At 42.8% G+C, this 21,429-nt stretch overlaps 1 protein-coding gene across 1 annotated transcript; it reads right to left on the bottom strand.

The window, feature by feature from the left end:
* Positions 1-203: 203 nt before the first annotated feature.
* On the bottom strand, positions 204-17,461 carry PPM1G (protein phosphatase, Mg2+/Mn2+ dependent 1G). The gene is made up of 10 exons (XM_045844435.1): positions 17,141-17,461; positions 5,342-5,411; positions 4,776-4,861; positions 4,313-4,445; positions 3,252-3,664; positions 2,580-2,711; positions 2,000-2,234; positions 1,515-1,644; positions 1,118-1,220; positions 204-819 (listed from the first exon to the last, which is right to left on the bottom strand). The coding sequence occupies exons 1-10, from the start codon at positions 17,258-17,260 to the stop codon at positions 613-615; spliced, it is 1,629 nt and encodes a 542-aa protein (XP_045700391.1). The 5' UTR covers positions 17,261-17,461; the 3' UTR covers positions 204-612.
* Between the last annotated feature and the right edge of the window lie 3,968 nt (positions 17,462-21,429).

The raw sequence follows: 21,429 nt of genomic DNA, 5'->3' as shown, positions 1-21,429 counted from the left end.
GCCAGGCGGCCTGGCAGCAACTCAGGGAGTTGAAATACCGGGCCCCCGTCTCCCCCAGACACAGGCTTGCACGTGAAGCGCGCGCGCGCGCACACACACACACAGGCTAGGTAGATGCCACTGATGGGGTCAAGTCTGAAGCCCAGGCAACCTGGTGACCTAGACAGGGCGGCAGTAAAGAAAAAAGGACACCATGGGCGTGATTAGGTTTTGGCCTTTAGTCTGAAAAAGTGTTGATTGAAAGTGTACAACAGAGAGCGGGTGCAAGCGGCTGGGGCCATGGAGCCGCCAATAAAAAAGAATGTCCTTAAATAAAGTTCACAAGAGTAAAAACCAGAACCTCCAGTCCTTCCCTCCAACACAACAGAGCACAGGCACAGAACCGCCGACGAGCCCCGAGGAGCGAGGAGGAGGCTGGGGAGAACAGCAGAGGCTCCCAGGCTGCCGTGCGGAGGGAGAGCCCTCTTTGGAATGGGCTGAGTGAAGCCACCCAGTTCCCCTGCACACCTCACAACCACTGCTAAGGCTAAAGGAAAAAGACAAAACTCAGTCTCAGGTCCAGAGGGCTCAAAAAACAGTCTAGGGGGACAGGGGTCTGGACAACCAACACCACTAGTCCCGCCTGGCCTTCTTCTTCTTGTCACTGTCGCCATTTTCTTCAGCCCCCTCAGTAGAAAGCACCTCCTCCAGTTTCCGCTTGCCACTCTCTGGCGGAAGCTCTGCTGTGTTCCGGGGCTTGAAGCAAATGATGATGCAGGTCATGTTGTCACACCCTGTACCGTCCCCAGAAGTGTCTGGTGCCAGGCACTGATCCAGCAGCTACAAAAGGGGTGGGGTAGCACAGCTTCAGGGTCTGAACACCGCCCTGGAAGCCTAAAGTCCCACTAGAAAGCTGGCCCTGCCAAACAAGGTGGCAGAAGGAAATGGGCGACAGGTGTTACAGAATGGCCCATTTGCTAGTCCATGAGGTGAACGGGTAAATCAGGGGAAGGAGGGAAAGTGCAACTTTCTAGTCAGGTTCTGGCCTCTGTCACTAATGAATGATCCTCCCAGGCTCTGGTCTCAGAGAAAACCTTGGCTATGCGGACCAGACACTCTCCTCCACCCTGGGACTCACCTCTTCCACAATGGATGACAATAACCGAAGCTTTCCATTTTCATCACGCTGGCTAATCTTTGATTGAATAAAGTCTACAACTTCCTGGCTGCTCATCACATTCCTGGGATCAAAAACAATAAATCTTCTTTAGTCCCACCAAAGCAGAGTAGAAGAGTGTGGACAGAAGTGACAGCCCGAGCCAACATTAACACAGAGCTTGTTCTCAGCTCTGCCTTAGGCTTGGGGGTCCTGATACCCCCAAGCTGCCTGCCTAGGTTCTGCTCCTAGAGCAGCTTGAGAGAAGGTGCCGAATGCAGTCAGTCGAGGGACGATAAAGCCAAAGCAGCTCAGAGCCCTACACAAAAAGTAATGCTGCAGAGAAAAGGGAATTTTAAGGCATCCTGCCAGTGCTCACCAGATGCCATCACAGGCAATGACCATGAATTCGTGGTCATCAGTGAGAGTCAGCACCTTGATGTCAGGAAGGGCTGAAATCATCTGTTCCTCAGGTGGCAAGTTCTTGTTTCTCTTGTAGAAGTGGTCTCCTGAAGTAAAGGAATAGTCTGTTAATGAGTAGTTCGGGCACTTCTCACAGGCTTGTCTTGGAAGCCTTGCCATTCTTCATTTCCATGCCTTTCCAAAATCTAGCAGACAAGAGAAATGAGTTCTTGTTTTTCTAGTTTCAGCCCTGACTTTAGGTTGTTGAGCTAACTTGCCTTTTTCATCATCCAGAAATGATAACCATCTTACTGATCTCAGAGAGACATTTAGGGATATAGGTGGTAGATACAAACATACTTAGGAAGGTACAAGGGCAATGAAGATTAAAGGCTGCTACTACATAGTCTGAAACAGAGAACAAGACCCCAGAAGTCTTTCCCATGGTTCGTAAGCCCTTACCGATGGCTCTGGAGAGGTTGAGGCCCCCGTTGACTCGCCCATCCATGGTGACCTTGCCACCAGCATTCTTGATGCGTGCTAGCTCCACTTCATCCTCCGGCTTGTGGTCATAGGACATGTCTAAAGCTTTGCCAGCCTCAGACACCACACAGCGAGAGTCTCCTGCATTGGCTACAATCAACTGCTTCCCTCGTATCAGAGCCACCACTGCTGTTGTACCACTGTCAGAGCCAGGCTTAAGAGAAGAAAGGGAATATCATGGGAGCTTCTGGACATGAGCGTCTCGCCAGTGCGCCCCTGACCAGTTGCCTATGCTCCCTCCTCTCACTAGGACCTCCAAGAGAGTTTTAACACAGAGGAGGAGCATGGATGTAGTCTTTCCAGACACTATATCATGCCCCCTCCCTTTTCTGAGACCATTCTACCCAAAAACCCTAGTTCCCCTTGAAGAATAAATACCCCCATGACCATGAGTTCAGTGCTAGGACAGCAAGGGGATCCCCTCTCCAAAAATCAGAATCAGGATATTCACACCTGCCTCTTGGTTTTTCAAAATTTACTGCTCCTCCTCCCCACACACCTCCTCTTTGCCTTCCATCCCAGGGACCATCATCTCCTCCTCTTCTTCCTCGTCCTCTTCAGCCTCCTCGGTGTCATCCTCATCTTCCTCTGCTTCTTCACTGCTGTAGCCATCCTCTTCCTCACTGCATTCCTGCCGGAGGGATGTTCCCAGGCCACTGAGACTGGGATGAACTCCTGCCCCACTCCCCCAACTCCTACTCAAAACAAAGAGGCCTTGCTGAACACAGGTCCTCAAAACACTAAAAGATGCAATTATATGATCACAGTGAGAAATTTGGGGGAAAGGATGGGTATTATTTAATATCCTAAACTGGGCTCAGCAGTCCCTAGCAGAAAGCCCTGGGGAAGGCCAGGACTGTCAGCCAAAAGCACCTTCTAGGCAACAGAACCAGAAAGTAAGTTGCCCAGAAAAGGAAATACCCAAATACCCAAAGTAGTGACTACCATCTTCCTGTTCTCTCTCTAGGAGACAGACTCTGAGAGGCCAGAACTAGATCTATTTACCAACAAAGGAAGAGGTAAGAGGGATAATGGTGCCTGTGTTGTTGGAGATAATGAATTCAAGAAAAGTTTAGAATACAGTGGGTCCTGGGGGATGATGTCAAAAAGCTATGGGTGGTAGCAGCCCTCTCTGCAACTTCAACATCTATGTGCCCCTGCAGGCCCTTACCTCGCTGTCTTCCTCTTCCTCCTCCACCTCATCTGACTCATCCTCACTGTCCTCAAAGAACTTGGACTTAGCAACTCGAGGCAGCTTGTCGGAGGCTGAAGAACAGGAAGGCCCAGCCTCACCAGTGGGAGTGCCAGGCTCACCACCTTGGCCTGCCTCTGTACGTTCCGAGTTGGAGGAAAGGCCTGTGTGGGCCTTGGCTGTGGGGCCATTTTCCTCTGAAGAAGATTCCCTAGATGGGTCCTCAGATCCTGCCTCCCCATTGAGGCCCTGGGACCCTGGTTCCTCGCCTGTCCCAGCTCCAGATTTGCTGTGGGGAGCACCCTTGTGACAGTTCTGCCCGTAGCGTGTCAGCAGCTCTTCAATAGTCATGGTAGCCTCTTCATGCAGCAGTGCCGCCTCCTCATTGTCCACTGCAGGTAAGAGGCTAAATCAGCGCCCCCATGCCAGACTCCTCAGGGGATTAGTCCCTCTCTCACTACATCCACTGCCCTTATAGCCTGAGTTCCAACTTCCCCACCACTTCCTACCCCTAAGGGTCCTCTCACTTTATCAAGTCTCAGAAAAACCCCTCTACTTCTGTCCTTTGGCCTTTGTCTTTCACCCCCTTCTTAGTCAAAGGAATGGCAGTTACTATATTTTCCTTATCGCCTCTCGTTTTTATTGCTAAGTTGGAAACCCTGTTCTGACTGAGGACCCAGAAGCCCACAGTGCCAGTCTAGGCGTGCAGCCCAGGCTTAATGACTGGATGCAGGGGATAATGACAGCTCCAGTCTTGAAAAAAGTCACATAAACATTAATAGGAACCAGAAAGACCCCATCAGGGACAAAAGATAATGTATATAAAAATGCTTACAACAATAACACTAGGCACTCAACAGAGGTTAATTCTCTTTCTCCTTTTCATAATCACATGTAATGCAGGAGAACACAGAGTTCTTTAATATAAGGACTCTCCAGGTCCCCGTTACCCTTAGAATTGATGCATAAATAATTTACACTAAAGAACAGTACTTTTTAAAAAAGTCAATTTCTTCTCAAACAAGAGATGCCACACTCACCATCATCTTCATCAGCTACTTTTTCTTTTTCATCTTCATCCTCAGTGGGTCGCCCTGCCATCTGTGCCAGCTCCTTAATGACTTCCTCAGTGGTCAGTTTGGCATCAATAGCCAAGAAGGCATCTTCCAAAGCCTGAATATAAGCAAAACAGTATGATGCCAGTGTAGGAAAAAGTACAACAGGCATAAAATAAATTGTCCATATAGAATCCTGGTCACAAGGATGAGGTGTAAATTAGAGTATGATCCGCCACACTCGGAGACACTCACATGTAAATAAAACATAGCTCAGAGACCTGGGAATGATAAGGCAGCTCTAAAAAGGCCCAAGGGGGAATAAGCTCATTTTAGGCACAGGGTTCTTTAAGAAGCAGCTAGGTGTCAGTGAGAAAGGAAAAGCCAAGAACTGGAAAACAAGTGAAAGCCTGCAGAAGTGAAGAGTGAACATTGTGGGAAGACAGACCTTCTGTAGCTTGCCTTCTTTGTAGGCCTTCTGATCTTTGATGATATCAGGAAGATATTTGGCACAATACAAGGCAACTTCCTCCCCTGGAAGAAATGTAAGGTCACCCAGAGCACTGAAAGTAATGTATTATCTATATGCCATACTGGAGTAAACCCCATGGGCTGAAGAGATGAATATCTTAGCACAACCAAAACCTACTTAAAAGATAATGTTTGAGAAGTTCTGACTCAGAAAATGGACTTCACCATCACCTTTCTCGAGGCTATATTAATATATTCCTTGTGTTGTTTTTGTTTTTACTTGCATACTTAGTTTTCAGTAAAAAAAAAAAATGCTAATGTAGGAGGCTTTCTTGGATTACAACTAGGCCTAGTGAGATTATGAATCAATACAATATCCTATGGGGAAGGAAGAATGGTAGAACAGAGAAAAAGAGCACCAGACAGGAAATGGTATCTGAGGACTGGAACCTTGGAAAGTAAAAGAACAAAGGACCTGTTCTTGCCCTATAAAGTCTGGAATCAGAGTGTTAGAATGTTACCAATATGATCTGTTAAAGTTACCTCCATGTCCATCGTAGACAGAAAACATGGCCGTCTCACTGTCCAGCTCAGGAATACAATTGTGAGCATCCTAGGAAAAAGAAAAGCATAATTAGCATTTTTCAAGGTCAAAGGATAGTCTTCTTTGTCTACCTCAAGTCATGAGGATTGGGTTCACACCTCAGTCTCACTAACCCTTCCCTAGCTGACCTACATGGCCTACAAATAAGATGGAACAATAAACTAAGAATACAGGGGAGGGAGAAAGGAAGAAGAGTAAGGGAGGGAAGGGAGGAACAAAAGGAAGGAAGGAGGAAGGAAAGAAGAGAGATGAATCAGGTCACCACCTCTGCAGTGGGTGCACCACCGCTGCACCACCTAGCAGCCTCAGCCTAAGAGAGCTCAGTCCAGGTGGCAGAATGTTTGGCTGCTGGAACTCTAGACCTGACCTTTTCGGATACAAATCCAAACTGTGTGTAGCAACTATGAAATAACTGGAATAAAGGATCTTTAAAGTCACTTCCAGACCCACTCCATGAATCAGAGAACTTCAAGGAAGAAAATGCTAGGAAACATAGTACAATGAGACCGGAGGGCATTACCAACCTAAAAAGTTCTCTAGGAGAATCCTAAAACAGCCTGAGTGAAAGCACTAGAGATGTGTAGAACTATATACATTTATACTCTGCCCTGCCCGCCCGAAACACCATTTAAACACCTTCTTCAAAGTTTTAAATTCATTCAAGAAGTTACCCTCAGAGTAGGCAGAAGATATATTTACAAAAGAGTATCTTCCCAACAAGTAATGTTATGAAACTATGCTGTGTTTAGCACTTGTTACCTGGAATTTACAATGCCCCATATAATCAGCCTTCCTATCTCCTACCCCCAGTCAGAATTGAGGTATCATTCGACACTGACCTCCTAGCACACGAAAAGAAGTTTATAATGGTCTTGCCATTCCAACGTTTCAGCTGGAAGGCTAGGTTTAATCAAATTCTTCTAACAACAAAGTTCTGTCGCCCCTAAAATTAGTATTCCAGGTTAAGCCATAGTTCAACCAAGATGGTCAGACCTAGGTAAAAATGTGCCACGGTTTACCGTGCCCCATCTTGGAAAACAACCCAACCTTCCCCTCAGGTGCATTCCAAAAACAAAAAGATTTTAATCAACTATTTATTTACTTTGATAGATTATCCTTGTGTTAAGTAACAGTTCTCCTCCTTCTTTTAAGCATTAACATTTTAAAATTTCTAATTTTATTAATAGTTAGGAAATCTGGGTACAGTGGTTCTTCTGTTATCCCTGAAGTAAGACTATGCCTTCACTATAAAAGTCTAGAAAATAAGTTATTTTAAGGTAAGGAAGGAGAGCATCAAAAAATGTCTAGTTCTGTATGTCACTCTGACTGTCTCCAGAAGAAAAGTGCTCCAAATCTGATGGACTGCCATGGATGGCCTTTGATGGCCTATCTGTGGTCACTACCAAATGCCTCTTACATCCCCAGGGTCTGGAGAGTGCCACAGACCAAAGGTCACCTTCTCCTTCTTCCAACCACGCTACCACCAGCCATGAGGGTCTCCCTTTCCTCTAAGCCAGGGCTTATCTTACTGGGCCACCTTCTCCTCACCACCATTCTCAACACCTTCTTGCCTGCTTTAATGATTGTCTATTTCTCCAGCATCCTCTACCAGTAGTTCTCAGACTTTAATGTGCTTAAGAATTCATTTGTTCATTCATTCATCAAATATTTGAGTATCCATTATGTGCCAGGATGAGTTCTGAGTGCTCAGGATAAATATCTGAATAAAATAAACCCCCACACTTCATTAAAAAACTTACATTCTAGTAAGGGATATACAAACTAAACACAATAAATGGGTAAATCATACAGAATGATGGTATAATTCATATAGAAAGATGGTAGTGATATGGAATAAATAAAAAGTAGAAAAAAGGAGGACTAGATTGAATTACAGAAAAGCAGTGGGAGAACTGAATCAGCATGGGCCACAGTGTAGTACAGGCACACTAAACCCATTAGAAACTGTACCTCAGGTCCTGGCCAGTATAGCTCAGTTGGTTGGAGCATGGTCTCATAACCAAAAGGTTGTGGGTTCAATTCCCCGGTCAGGACATATACCTAGGTTGTGGGTTCAATTCCCAGTCCTGGTACACAGGGGAGGCAACCTAGTGATGCTTCTCTCTCTTATTAATGCTTCTCTCTCCCTTCCTCTCTCTCTCTACAAGCAATGAAAAAATGTCCTCAGGTGAGGATTAAAAAAAGAAAGAAAGAAAAAAACTACCTCGGTAATCACTATGTAAATCATGCTGTGTCTAATTAGCTTCCACAAAAATGGTATGTCATGTTAATGTTGATATTCTGTTGTTTTTGTAGTGTGGTTTGTTGGCATGAAATTTATATGCAGTTTTGTATTTGTACACATTCCAGTAACATTAAATTAAAATTATTTTAGCCTTGGCTGGTGTGGCTCAGTAGATTATGTGCCAGACTGTGAACCAAAAGGTCACCAGTTCGATTCCCAGTCAGGGCACAAGCCTGGGTTGCGGGCCAGGTCCCCAGTTGGGGGTATGCAACAGGCAACAAATCAATGTATCTCTCAAACATCATTGACACTTCTCTTCCTCTCTTTCTCCCTCTCTCTTCCCCCCTCTCTAAAAAGAAATAAATAAAATGAAAAAAATCATTTTAGTAAATACTGGAGTTCCACAGTATTGCTTTCCTTAAAAAAAAAAAAAATCCATGGAAGATCTCCAAGGTATTTTGTCAAATGAAGCAAACTGCACAGTGATATATTTAGTAGGCTGCTTTCTAAGAAGAGGAAGCACAGAAATGTATCTTTCCACATTGTAATACTACAAGGATACCCATAAAATGAATTAAAAGCAGTTAACTATGGGAGGGCACAAGAGTGCAGAGGGATGGAAGTGAGACTGAACCACAGGAATGTTTAGCTTTTCAAAAGTAAATTATGCATTTTTTAAATGTATTACTAAAATTTGAGAAACTTGTCCCACCAAATCCACTTTTTGGCAGGGGAGGGAGGAGCAGGCTTCCTGCCCACTCCTCCCCAGTGGAACAAGAGAATCAGCTGGTCTTTCTCTGTCTTGCAATGCGACTCCAGATCACAGCTGTACCATCTCGTTTGAACTCACACCTCTACTTAAAACATCTGTAGACTTCATCTGTTCCTCAAAAGGGCATATGATCTTGAAGCAGAAGATCTAGCCTCACTGAACACATGAAAAAATATTTAACTTCAATAGCAATCAAAAGGATGAAATTAAAAACAAGAAAATATCCTTTTCTGCAATTAGGATGAAAAAGATTAAAAATACAGAGTGGTGGTAAGAGTAAAGTAAAATCACATTCTCATATCCTTATCAACAGGAATATAAATGAGTATAGCTATCCTAGAGGACAATTTGGTAACATGTATCAAAATTCTAAATGCACATGCCCTTTAATAATCTGATTTCTAAAAGTTTATTTTACAGAAGCAATAAGACAAGGGTATAAAGATATGTATAAGAATGTTCATTACAGCATTATTTATAATAAAACAATCATAACCATCTAAATTTCCATGAATAGATTATATTACAAATGGTACATCCTTCCAATGGAAGATAGGCAACTGCTAGAAATGGTGAATGCAAATGAATGTGGAAATGAGTTCATAATACAGGGTCTGGCACAAATAATGCCCCCCTTTTATTACAAAATCATAAGCATATAATTCTGCAACATAACAGTATCACACTCAAGCACACCATATGATATTTTAGGTGAAATGTTCAAATTAAAACTATAAATTATGACACCCATATTATTACCCTACCAACCACACTCAAGCAGGCATTACTTCTGCTGGACCCTGTATATCAAGTAATAAAAAGGAAAAAAATTACCTGTATATATATGCAATAAGTCTGGAAGATCACGCATTAAAACTTAGTGGAAAGTAAACTTTGGGTAATAATTCTTTTTTTACATTTTAAATTTTTGTACAATAAACAGTATTATTCCATTCTGAATAATAATGACAACACTAAAACCCATGGTCTTGAGTAGCCATGCTACCACATACTGCATGATCTCTGACCAGCCATCTCTTGCCTTAATTTCATTGTCTATGAAATGGAATAAGAAAATCTACCTTGCCCATATCATCACAGGACTATTGTGAGGATGATGCTAAACATGTCAGAGTCCTTTGTAAACTGGAATTTAACATATAAATATGTATATTCTGCTGTGAAATGTAACACCTGGCTCACATTTTTCTTCTCTGCTTATTCTCAAAGAGGAACGCCCTCCGTAAAGATTCATCTTATGCCTTGAGGTCTCATTTCCTAGAACTACTCCACATTCCCTTCTCCTCCACTTCTTAGTGAGGCGTTTTGAATCTGTATTATCACCTGGAATTGTTCTACCTTCTCTAAGCACTTCAAATCCCCCCTTTACATCATTGATCACAGCCTCCCTACCTTTGGCCTTGCCTTTCTTTCTCTGCGTCCCTTTCTGAGCCAGACTCAAGTATTTCAACACTGTCTCTCAGCAAGCTAGAAGACCTCATCCAACCTTGCACAACCTGACCAACTGCTTTCTTTACCCCTGAGTCAGACCACTAAGTCTTGTAGTCGTAAGATGTCATGAAATCGTGTTAACTGTGGTCACTATTACATTTACCATTTTTTTCTGTATTCTCCATTGACTCCAATATATTAACCACATCTTCCCTATTCTACCTCAAAATTTCTCCTTCACTCTGCCTCAAAAGCAGTGTTTCCTGTCTTTCTAGTTTAACATTTCTGCTTAAACTCCTAATCTTCAAACCCTTCTCTCCCAAGATCTTACTTCAAAAGCAGACAAAAACCTTAATAACAATCCAAAGAGCTATTTTGCAGGCTCCATTCACCCCAGCCATTGTATATAAGCAAATAGTACAAACCACATCTGTTTTTTTTTAAAGTTCTCTTGGGTTCTGTGAAGAACTTTAGTTCTATACTGCAAATGCCTATTACTATCAGATGTCCCCTCTCCACCTCAAACTTAACATATGTAACAGGAACTCAGCAGTCTCCAAAAAATTAGAGCTTCCCCTACAGGTCTTATTTCTGTCAAAGAAATCTTAACTCTCCCAGGCAACACCTATTACCGGTCCTCCTTCATTACCTGGCTGTCTTCCACCTTCCATCACCAAGTTCTACTGAGTTTTCCTTAGCAACTCTGTTCCTGAATTACTTGACTCTTAGTAGTTTAACTCCTCTCCTGTCTCTACCCTCTGCCCCTGGTAATCCAACCTGCATACATTCAACTGCCAAATTAATCTTCCTAATATGACATTTTATTGCTGGAACCTTCAGTGGATTCAGCTGCATATAAGACTTATTCCCTACAAGCTACTGGAAACTTAAGGCACGCAACACCACTCCTACCCATTTCTATAACCTAATCTCTTACGTCTCATAACTATTCCTCAAAAGAACTCAATACTGACCACCCCAGCCCAGCACAGTAAGCATGTCTGCCTCAGAGCCTCTCCTCCTATCCCTTCTTCTAATATTTTTTCTTCTCCCATTTTCCTCCACCTCATTTGTCTGTTACACTCTTTCCTTAGAGTCCAGTTAGTCTCACCGCCTCCAAGAGATCCTTCACAATCATACCAAAGTAAAGCCCAGTCTCAGATGGCTTCACTGGTGAATTCTACCAAGTGTCTAAAGAAAGGATACCAATTCTTCATAAAGTCTTTCAAAATACAGAAGAGGAGACAACACTTCCCAATTAATTCTATGAGGCCAGTATTATGCTGATACCAAAACCAGACAGATACCATAACAAAACTACAGACTTAATAATGTTAAAGTAGTAATACTCCTAAAATGATCTACAGATTAGCACAAACAACCCCTATCAAAATCACAGGTGCCTTTTGTACAGAAATTAATAAACTGATCCTAAAATTCATGTGGAAATGCAAGGGACCCAGAAAAGAAGAAACAAGTAAAAGAGAAAAGTTGGAAGATACACATATGTCTCCTTTCTCATTTGAAAACTTACCACAAAACTATAGCAACCAAGACAACTTGGTACTGGAATGGCATAATAAACCCTCATATTTATGGTCCACTGACATTCAACAGTGATGTCAAGATAATTTCTCTAAGGGGAAAGAGGCGTTTTAACAAATGGTGTTGAGATAACTAGATATCCACATGCCAAAGTATGAAGTTGGATCCCTTCCTTACACCATACACAAAAAGTAACTCAAAATGGATCACAGACCTAAATGTAAAAACTAAAACTATAAAATTCTTGATAAACTGGACTTCAACAAGAAAGCAGAAAGGCAGAGTGGGAGAAAATACTTGCAAATCCTACCTGATAAGGGACTTGTACCCAGAATATAGAAAGGACTCAATCTCAGTAAAAAGAAAAAAAGACAATCCAATTAAAAATGGACAAAGGATCTGAACCGACACTGCTCCAAAGATACGTAAATGGCCAATAAGCACAACAAGAGGTGCTCAAACATTATTAGCCATCAGGGAAATACAACCAAAACCACAATGACATAACATTTCACATACACTGTAATAAAAGACAGATAATAACAAGTACAAGGAGGATGTGGAGAAACTGGCACTTTTGGTAGAATCATTTTGGAAAATAGACAGTTCCTCAAAATGTTAAACATGGAGTTATTACATGAACCAACAATTCCACTCCTAGGTATATACTGTATACTCAAGAGAAATAAAAACTTATTGAGACACAAAAACTTGTACATTAATGTTCACAGCATCGTATCAACTAATGGATAAACAAAACGACCACAAAATGGCATATTGTATTGTATTATTCAGCCATAAAAAGGAATTTGGTACTGATTGATTAATGATACATGGATAACCCTTAATAATACCATCATTAGTAAAAAACAGACATAAAAAGTGAAAGCTATTTAGCAGCACCCCTGTACTCTATTCCCTGGAAGCCAATAGCAGGAAATAGCCAACGTACTCAAAATATCCAAATCAATAAAGTTATTGGTGAAAATAAAAAAGAAAGAAAATAATCCAATTTTTAATAGGTAATCTTATTCCTCAATGTTCATAGAGATGCATCTTGCAACATTCCAGTATTTTAAGAATTCTGTGATGCCCTAGTTGAGAAGCAGCACTAAAGTCAACAGGACCTAAAATGAATTCAGGCTTCAATATTTTCTTGTTAAAAATGTTTAGAAAATATTCAAACATATTCTCTCATCTATAATAGTTTCCTTACATCATGAGGTTGAGTTCAAGACAAATATGATGGTGCATGAAAAAGAACTAGTCTTGTTTTGTTCATTCTTGCCAGAAATAAAGAGGATTAATTTCTATTAAAAAAAGTGACATATAATTCCACTTATATGAAATGTTCAGAGTAGGCAAATCAATAGACATAATGTAAACTAGTGCTTGCCAGATTAGAGGGAAGATAAGGAGTAACTTTGTAATGGTTACAAGGTTTCTTTTGGGGGTTATGAAAATGTTCAAAAATTGATAGTGGTGATGGTTACAGAACTCTGAAAAAATTAAACACTGAAATGTACACTTTCAGTGTATATGGCACGTGGCCCTGGCTGGTGTGGCTCAGTGGATTGAGCACCAACCTACGAACCAAAGGGTCACCGGTTCGATTCCCAGTCAGGGCATATGCTTGGGTTGCAGGGCCAGTAGGGGGTGCACGAGCAGCAACCACACATTGATGTTTCTCTCCCTCTCTTCCCCTCTCTCTAAAAATAAATAAATAAAATCTTTTTAAAAATGTATATGATATGTGAATTATATCTCAATGTTATTTAAAAAGTGACCTGTATATACATTTTCAAATACTATGTATCATTAAAAGTTGATATACTTCATCTTTGACCCAGATTAAATTCAGTTCTAAAGTTTGTGCTTCCCAGAAAACATAATTTGGATAGCACCTTAAAATGAGATGAGCTACTGATCAAATCTGTTAAATTTCTACACTCAAAATCAAATTCTTACCTCTCAAAGTATAATTCCAAGATGATAACCCCAAAGAGGATCAGGGATGAGAAGCAGTAGTAACAACTGCTAGGAGATTGGGCAATACAAATAATTCATGTAAACTATTCTTGCCACCTTGAGGAATAAGTTCTGACTGTACCCCAAACCAGTCACTTGAGAAGTTATAAAGGAACAGTATAGTAGAAAACAATTTCTCCATATTTATGGGCAGAACTCTGACATCATTTCATACTACCTTTGAACTGTGAAGAAGAGGTACTACTGCATGCTAATGAAATGAAAAGCATGCACTATAATAGTTGCTCACCTGCATCCTAGACAAAGGAATTCTAACCTGGTTCAATAAGTAGAGAGTGCTTTAAGCTAGAAATGAGACACTAATCTCAGGATCAGACATAAATGTCCTTCAGTCTCAGATGCCCTCTCTCAAGTGGAACCCCACAGCATGCTTAAGGTGGCTTATTTTATATTTTTGCCCACTAATACAATTAAACTGTCATGCAGATATCTAAAGAATTCTCTACTCAACATTATTTACATTCAATTCTACATGACCCTCTATGACTGTTAATAACCAGCAGTGAACAAACAGCCTACTCAAAGTTATACTCAAGGTATTGATACTGCCTTTAAAAAAGGGCAAATATAATTAGTACAAACGTTTTGAGAAATCCTAACACCCCACAGAAAGCAATTTGGTCACTTTCAGAGAACCTCACAACCAAAAACTACAAGTGCCTTTGTCCCTTGTAGACTGTATTTCGGGCTGGACTTCTCATTAGTCACCAAAAACTCAGAGCCTTTCCACACACATTTCTCAAGGAGCCACTGCACAGCCTACCTCCTAGCCTCCGGAACACATGATACCTCTACCAACTTGGGGGTCCCCCCAAGCCAGAGAGTAGGAAGAAAGGAAGGTAACACCAACTGTGGTATTTTGCTTACTCCTCCTCAAAACACCCTGATGAAGAGGGGCTAAAGAGAGGCAGAAAGTGTAAAATGCCAGCTATTAACAATTGCCATCCGTGCCTCGAGAAAAGGGGTAAAACAGTACTCTCTCCAGGTGAATCTATGAGTTAGGATTTTAGCAACCTTTGTAATGTGTATTGGTATGATAAACTAACCTCAACTGAATCATTAGGACCAAGCAAACAAGGTCAATAGACTTAATTGGTGGCATCAGAGGTACACTTTGTGAAAAAAACTAAGATTAACTCAAGAGGCCCGAAGTCATACTTATTGCCTTGCCATACCAAAGAAAATTGTGTTATACTTTGGGAGAAATAAAGAACAAAACCAAAAGGAAAAGTACCAAGGAAGGAGAAAAGGATCCCAAACAGGACCTGGAGAGGATCTGATTAGGTATATTTAGCTATTCAAAAAAGGTAAGTTACAGCAAAACAGGGAGGATTTTAAAACCTAAGTGGTTATCTCCCAAAAGGAAGATTAGGATCTAAGGAGTAGTCTAACAAAACCTCTACAAACCAAACAGCCCCTGAGGAAAAAAAGGTAATTTTCTAATTACCAAGGAGAAACCAAAAATAAAGGAAATGCCCTGCAAAGAAGCAAACAGCAAGAATTACTGGGCCAATGACTTGGAAAACTGAATATCAAATTCATAGAGAAAACAAGAAAGAAGAGTACTAAACAATGGAAAAACCACAGCAGAGAGGAAAATGCAAAATATGGAATGAGAAACCTAAAGTCACCTCAAATCTTACATTAATAGAGAAGGCCATAGAAATGCAACCACCAAACTCCCAAATAACCCAAACCCTAGCCTTACATAAGTGCTTTTCTTTTGAAATTATATCCAATTATTTCTGCCAGTCAGATAACTACATGCACCAAGCATCAGAAAAATATGAACGTTATACTTCAGGTTGACATAGATGATAAATGTATCTTTGACTATTTCATCCGGGGCCTCAACTTCTGAGCTGTAAAATGCAGGAGCTAAACTACTGGGTTGGCCAAAAGGTCTGTTTAGTTTTGTCCCTAAAATAAAAGAGACATTTTTCACTTTCACCAGTAACTTTATTGATTTGGATTTTTTAGTATGTTGGCTATCTCCCATTTGTTATAATGTTGAATGTTCTCAATGTATTAATTTGATCGCTATCAACTTCAACTGGGCTACCTGACTATGGAGCATCATCCAGCGAGAAATCTCCAGCACAAAACTTCACAAACCACTTCTGACATGTTCGATCAGTCACACCACCTTCCCTATACACTGCACAAATCTTTTTCTGCATTTCAGTTGTTTTTACCTTTCTTGGAATAATAAAGCATAATATGCTATGCCCACAATGTTGCATATTTTCTTCCATCTTCAATATTAAAATGGCTACACGAAAATTCACCAATTTTGATAAGTTTTTTAAATGCACACTGATATGACAGCTGTTACAATACAATCTAACTAAATTGTTTCCAATGAAGTTAAAGACAACTAAGTGCAGTAGAGTCATCTTATGGAAAAAACAAAGGAACTTTCTGGCCAATCCTATATATAAGATGAACTCTAGGATTCCCTCCAATCTTGACATTTACACCTAAAGACAGAACGGTTTCAAGTCTGCTGCGGGTATAATAATTGAGTCTGAGAACAAACCTTTAAGTTTATACTGTCATTCCAGAGCTAACCACAGGGAGGAGCGAGGGATTTGAAGAAATTCCCAAGGGAGACAGTATTCGGCTGTTACCTGAAGCCCACCTAGTAAGCGGATAAACCTTCAATCCCAGACATAATTAAAGCATTTCCTGAGCCCCCTGCCTAGATCTCACAATAATCGTCACAAAGACACGTCTTACACAGGTCTTTCTCCCTTCCCTTCCTACCCTAGTTTCCCTGTGCTCCTTTGTAGTTTCAAATCCATTTCACCCAATAGTACTCCTTTACACCCAGACCTTCCCCCCTTTACTCAGAGTGAAGTTTTCTAGAAGAGAAAATCCGTTCTCTGCAGGTTATGACAAAAAAAAAATGAAATGACTGTAAATCAAGGAGACTCTAAACTACAAGCACAGGCAAATGACAATGAAGTTTTCGAAAAATCCCAGTTGAGACAAAAATATCAAGCATAATTTTAAAAAAAGAGTTATACTGATGGACATAATTCAAGTTTCCCAAACGCCGTAAAAGGTCCTGAGGAGGATACACAGTGACAATTCTTAGAGGTCACGTCGAACCTCTGAAATTAACATGCGGTGCGCAGGGCAACTAAGTGTTAAGAACTTGAAACAGACTATTTGCCGGGGCTTCCTTTCACTGTCAAACTCCTCGCCCAGAGAGGCCTCGCACATATACATATGTATTTAAATATCTAAAGTACAGTCATTCACATACACTAGCCTCTTCCTCGCAAAAGTAAGTGAACAAATAGTCCCTCTTTTCATCTTTACTCCCACACTAAACCTCACACCGTTTATGAGCCTGGAGAGCCGTGTTGGCACGAGAGGATGGCGCGAAGGCACGGGGAGAGGGCGGTCAGTTGGCGGAAGATGCCTCTCTCCACATGGCAAAGACCTCACCACCAAGCTGGCCACCAGCACAGCGTCCCCAAGCACCGGCAGCTCCCCCTCGGCCCCCGCCCCGCTCTCGGTGCCGCGCCCCCCCCCCCCAAACTGCCGCTGCGGACTCAGGCTCTCGATTCGGACCCTTCCCCGGGGACGACCCCATCCCCCTGCTCCCTTTTTCTCCATCGGCTTCCCGCCCTCCAGCGACCAAGCTACGAATCCCTCCCGCGTCACCTCCATAGAGACACGCCAGCCTTGCATGGCGGAGAAGCCGTAGGGTAGCGGCAGGCGTGGTGCGCCGACCCCGTCCCCGGAGCATTTCACCGTGTTGGGCTGGGAAAGGTAGGCACCCATGGCGGCGGCTAGCCGGCGGCCTCAGGGGCAGGCGAGCGGAGCGCGACCCGAGCCGGCGCCGTAGCCGGGAGCCCCGGGGGCGCGCGTGGCAGTAGCGGGCCAGGCGGCGCGGCGACGCAAGGTGCCGGTGAAAGGCGCGAGGCCGGCCAGGAGGCGGTAACGGGGCTGCTGTGGAGAGGGAGCGGAAGCGGAAACGGCGCCTCTCCAGACCCCGCCCGGCCGGCGCGGCGCGGCGCGGCCCGGCGCTGCTGGCAGTCATTTCCTTAGCAACTCGCTCCACCCGCGGGGACAACGGCCCGCCCAACGGCCGCTCCCGCGAGACTGGCGCGGTCACGCCCACCAACGGCTGCAGGCCGGCCCTCTCTCGCGACCCCGCAGGCGGCTTTGTGGCTGGTGTCTGTTACCTGCTGTTCTTCTTTGCTCCCGTACCCGGCCCTCTCTCGGGTTTTTCCGAAGCTATTTTGTGTGGGACCCGGTGCTTCCAGTCTGTCCTCCAGTGTGCCAGCCCCCTCTCTTCCCACCGCGCCCTCAGGCTTCGCAAACCTCGCCGTACTCGGTCCGGTTACAGTTGACTAGTTTTGAGCGTATCGAGTACCTGGCCAGGCTTTTGTGAGGCTTATGTGAGTAGAGAGTATGAGAGAGCCTTTTCCGACAAAAGAAAATAAAGCCCTGGCTGTTGTGACTCGGATTGAATACCAGCCACCGAACCGAGAGGTCGCTGGTTCGATTCCCGGGCAGGGCACCTGTCTGGGTTGCGGGCCAGGTCTCCAGCTGGGGGCCTGCGAGAGTCAACCAATCTAGGTTTCTCTCGCTTTTTGATGTTTCTCTCTTTCTTCCTCCCTTCCCCTCTCTCTGAAAATAAACCAGAGAAGGGGGGAGGAAAAGAAAGACTTATAGCTACGACACAAAACGAGTCAATACAGTGCAGAAACGTACGGCACATTTTAGGCTGAGTGGGAAGAAATCGAAGGAGGGGAGGATGCGCGGTTGCCGGAGACGTCAGGCTGCCTCACGAGTGCATTCTGGGATGGGGCGGGGGAGGACGGGGCCGAGGGGAATGAGGTTACAAGGTTGCAGGGATGAGGAAAGGCTGCGAAGTGCGTTTAGGAAGATGTTTGAGGAAGCTGGCTAGCCTGGTTGGAAAGGGGCTGTATGCAGTAGTGTTAGATGGTAGAGACGGTCCTTAGTGCCAAGACGGGTGGCTCGGACTTCACTGTTACCCTGGACTAGCACGTTAGGGCCGCGAGTCTAGTCTTCGAGTGCAGTCGATTGAGGGGAGAAAGTCTGGAGAAGAACTGGTTCAAGGGCTCTTAATCTAAACAAGAGGTGAGAAGGGCTGGGACTGGGGTGGTGGCAGTGGGAACAGAGATGGAGGAGCAAATTGGACAATAAGGAATCAACAGGAGGTAGCAATAAATTGGGTTTAGGGATGCAAGGGGAAGAAATTCTCCAAACGGAGCAGGTTGGTTCTTTTAAAATACGAAACTAACGGCTTCCTCCTGCTCTTCAGAGGCCCGCGTCAGATTCCTTAACATAGTTCAGCAGACCCTTCATGTTTGAACCGATTCTAGCATATCTGTCCCACTGAACATTTTCGCTGCGACTCAGTACTTCGGTCTGTCTTTGGGCTCCTCCAAAGCGGTGCTTTCTCTTCCTGTGCTTTCGCTCGGAGAGCAAACTGCCGCCCCCGGCGTTAGCATCACTTCCCTCGGGAAGTCCTCTCCGATGTCCCTGCACTAGTGTGGGTCCAGTTTGCCTTTCTTTTCTTTTCTTCCTTTCCTTTCCTTTCCTTTCCTTTCCTTTCCTTTCCTTTCCTTTCCTTTCCTTTCCTTTCCTTTCCTTTCCTTTCCTTTCCTTTCCTTTTCTTTTCTTTCTTTCTTTTCTTTCTTTCTCTTTCTTTCTCTTTCTTTCTTTCTTCTCTCTCTCCCTTCCTTCCTTCCTTTCTTCCTCTTCCTTTCTTCCTCTTTCTTTCTTCCTTTCTTCCTCTTTCTTCCTCTCTTCCTTTCTTCCTCTTTCTTCCTTCCTTCCTTTTTCTTTCTTTTCTTTTCTTTGTAAAGGATGGAAAAAAGAAAGGGAGAGAAACATCCAGGTGCAAGAGATACACTGTTCGGTAGCCTTTTGCACGCCCCCAACTGAGGACCCGTCCCGGAACCCGACCTTGTGACCCACAGGCTGGCACTCAGTCCCCTGAGCCCCGCCAGCCCCGGCTCGTTTGTCTTTCCGGACAGACTATAAGCCTTTATGAAGGCAGAAACCTCATCAAACTTGCTGTTGTATGCCTCAGCGTCCTTAGCACATTCTTTTCTGTGCTCAACGGTATTTAAATATTTGTTGAATGAATGAACACCAAGGTTTTGACCTCGAATGACAAAAATTGGTGGGGCCATTAACAGAAAATGGTATGGTGGTGGGGAAGGTGCTAGTTTTGGGAGAAAATGGTGGGTTCCATTTAAGGTGACAACTGAATATACAAACATTGAAAATATTGAGGTTAGACTATGAGGGTAGAAGGTGTTAATTAGGCCTGTAGTGACTTATGTGAGATTTCTGACATGAACCTCAATGAGATCTCTGGCAAAGTCAGTGTATAAAGAACACAAGCTCCTTTTTTTTTTTCTCCTAAGAATGAGAAGGGCATGAATTTTGACATTATACTTACATGGTCTCTCACAAGTTACTCATTCTCTCTCAGGCTTAGTTCCTCATCTGTAAAACAGACATAGGATATCTGCTTTTCCAGGTTGCTTTAAGGATAAGAGGAGCTGAGTATAAAGTGCCAAGTTTGTATTGTTGTATCATCATTCAACCAAAATGACTGTTTATTAAGTATTCATAAACACATGCTAAAGAAGAGATAGAAGTAACATTAAATTATTATGTTCACAAAAAGAGATAGGAGATTGCCTGAAACAAAAATGAAAGAAAAATAAACAAGGGAAAAAAAGAAAAAAAATATGACTGAAGGAAAATCAGGAGGGCAGTGGTGTCTCGGGGAAATGAAGACGACTAAGGGTTTATGGAAAGAGGTGGGACCAGAGACAATGAATATGAAGATTATCCTCTCCCTACTCCATCGCCATCCCCCCCCCCACAAAAAAAAAACAAAACCCTGCAGTACACTTCTAAGGACACAAAGTTTTCATGCTTTGATAGGGAGCAAAAACAATTTTCTTAACTAAAAAAAACCCCATCATATTCACAGATTGATTTTTCTGAAGGTTTTATTTCAGGAATTTCAAAAACCTGATTAATCAAACATAGTAAAAGAAGCAGCTCCTGGAAATTTACTCTAGGAGCTGTCCTGAGTGAAAAGGTCTCTCAAATATACACCAAGTTTATTCGACAGCAAGGGTTATAAAGGCATGGGATTGGTTTGTTGTGGTTAGAAAAGAACTAATTCTAAGCATTTGGCAATTCTTACACATGTCCCTGACTATATATTCTGGTATTACCTGTGCTCTATTTAAACAAATCACTAGATTGCTTATATTTTCTTATTGGTCTCAAAATTAGTCAAACATTGCAGATAAATTGAAAAATACTAGCATTTTTAAAGCCTTTTTTGCCTGTTTCTATTAGCCATTCATAAGCCTCTTTCCAGTTACTTTTTATGAGTGAAGGGAGGAAAGAGAAGGTGTTCAAGCCAGTGTTTTGCAAACATGAGATATTGTGAACCATTGAGACATATTTCTCCAGACCCCAAGGGATTCAAGGGACTCCAGACAACATTGCCTTAAAAATTAAATTAACTTCAGAGTATAATGTGACACCAATTCAACTGTAAACTGAAACATAAGATCGTGCAAAAAATATAAGGTTCCGTATATATGTATACATGTGTATATATATGCATGTATGTATATATGGTGCTAATCCAGATGGCTTAAAATATGCTAATATGCTTATATTATAAAACTTAAAACACAGCCCTAGCTGGTGTGGCTTAGTGGACTGAGTGCTGGCCTGCGAATCACAGAGTCACTGGTTTGATTCCCAGTCAGGGCACATGCCTGGGTTGCAGGCCAAGTTCCCAGTGGGGGGCACACGAAAGGCCACCACACAGTGATGTTTCTCTCCCTCTCTTCCTCCCTTCCTTCCCCTCTCTAAAAATAAATAAAATATTTTAAAAAAACTTAAAACACAAAGTTTTAAAACTCCCGTAGAAGACT

Source organism: Phyllostomus hastatus, unplaced genomic scaffold (assembly GCF_019186645.2).
Source record: "Phyllostomus hastatus isolate PE091 unplaced genomic scaffold, TTU_PhHast_1.1 phas_contig_402, whole genome shotgun sequence".
NCBI lineage: Eukaryota > Metazoa > Chordata > Mammalia > Chiroptera > Phyllostomidae > Phyllostomus > Phyllostomus hastatus.
The sequence above is the reverse complement of the archived record's forward strand: the minus strand, read 5'-3'. Positions and strand labels throughout refer to the sequence as shown.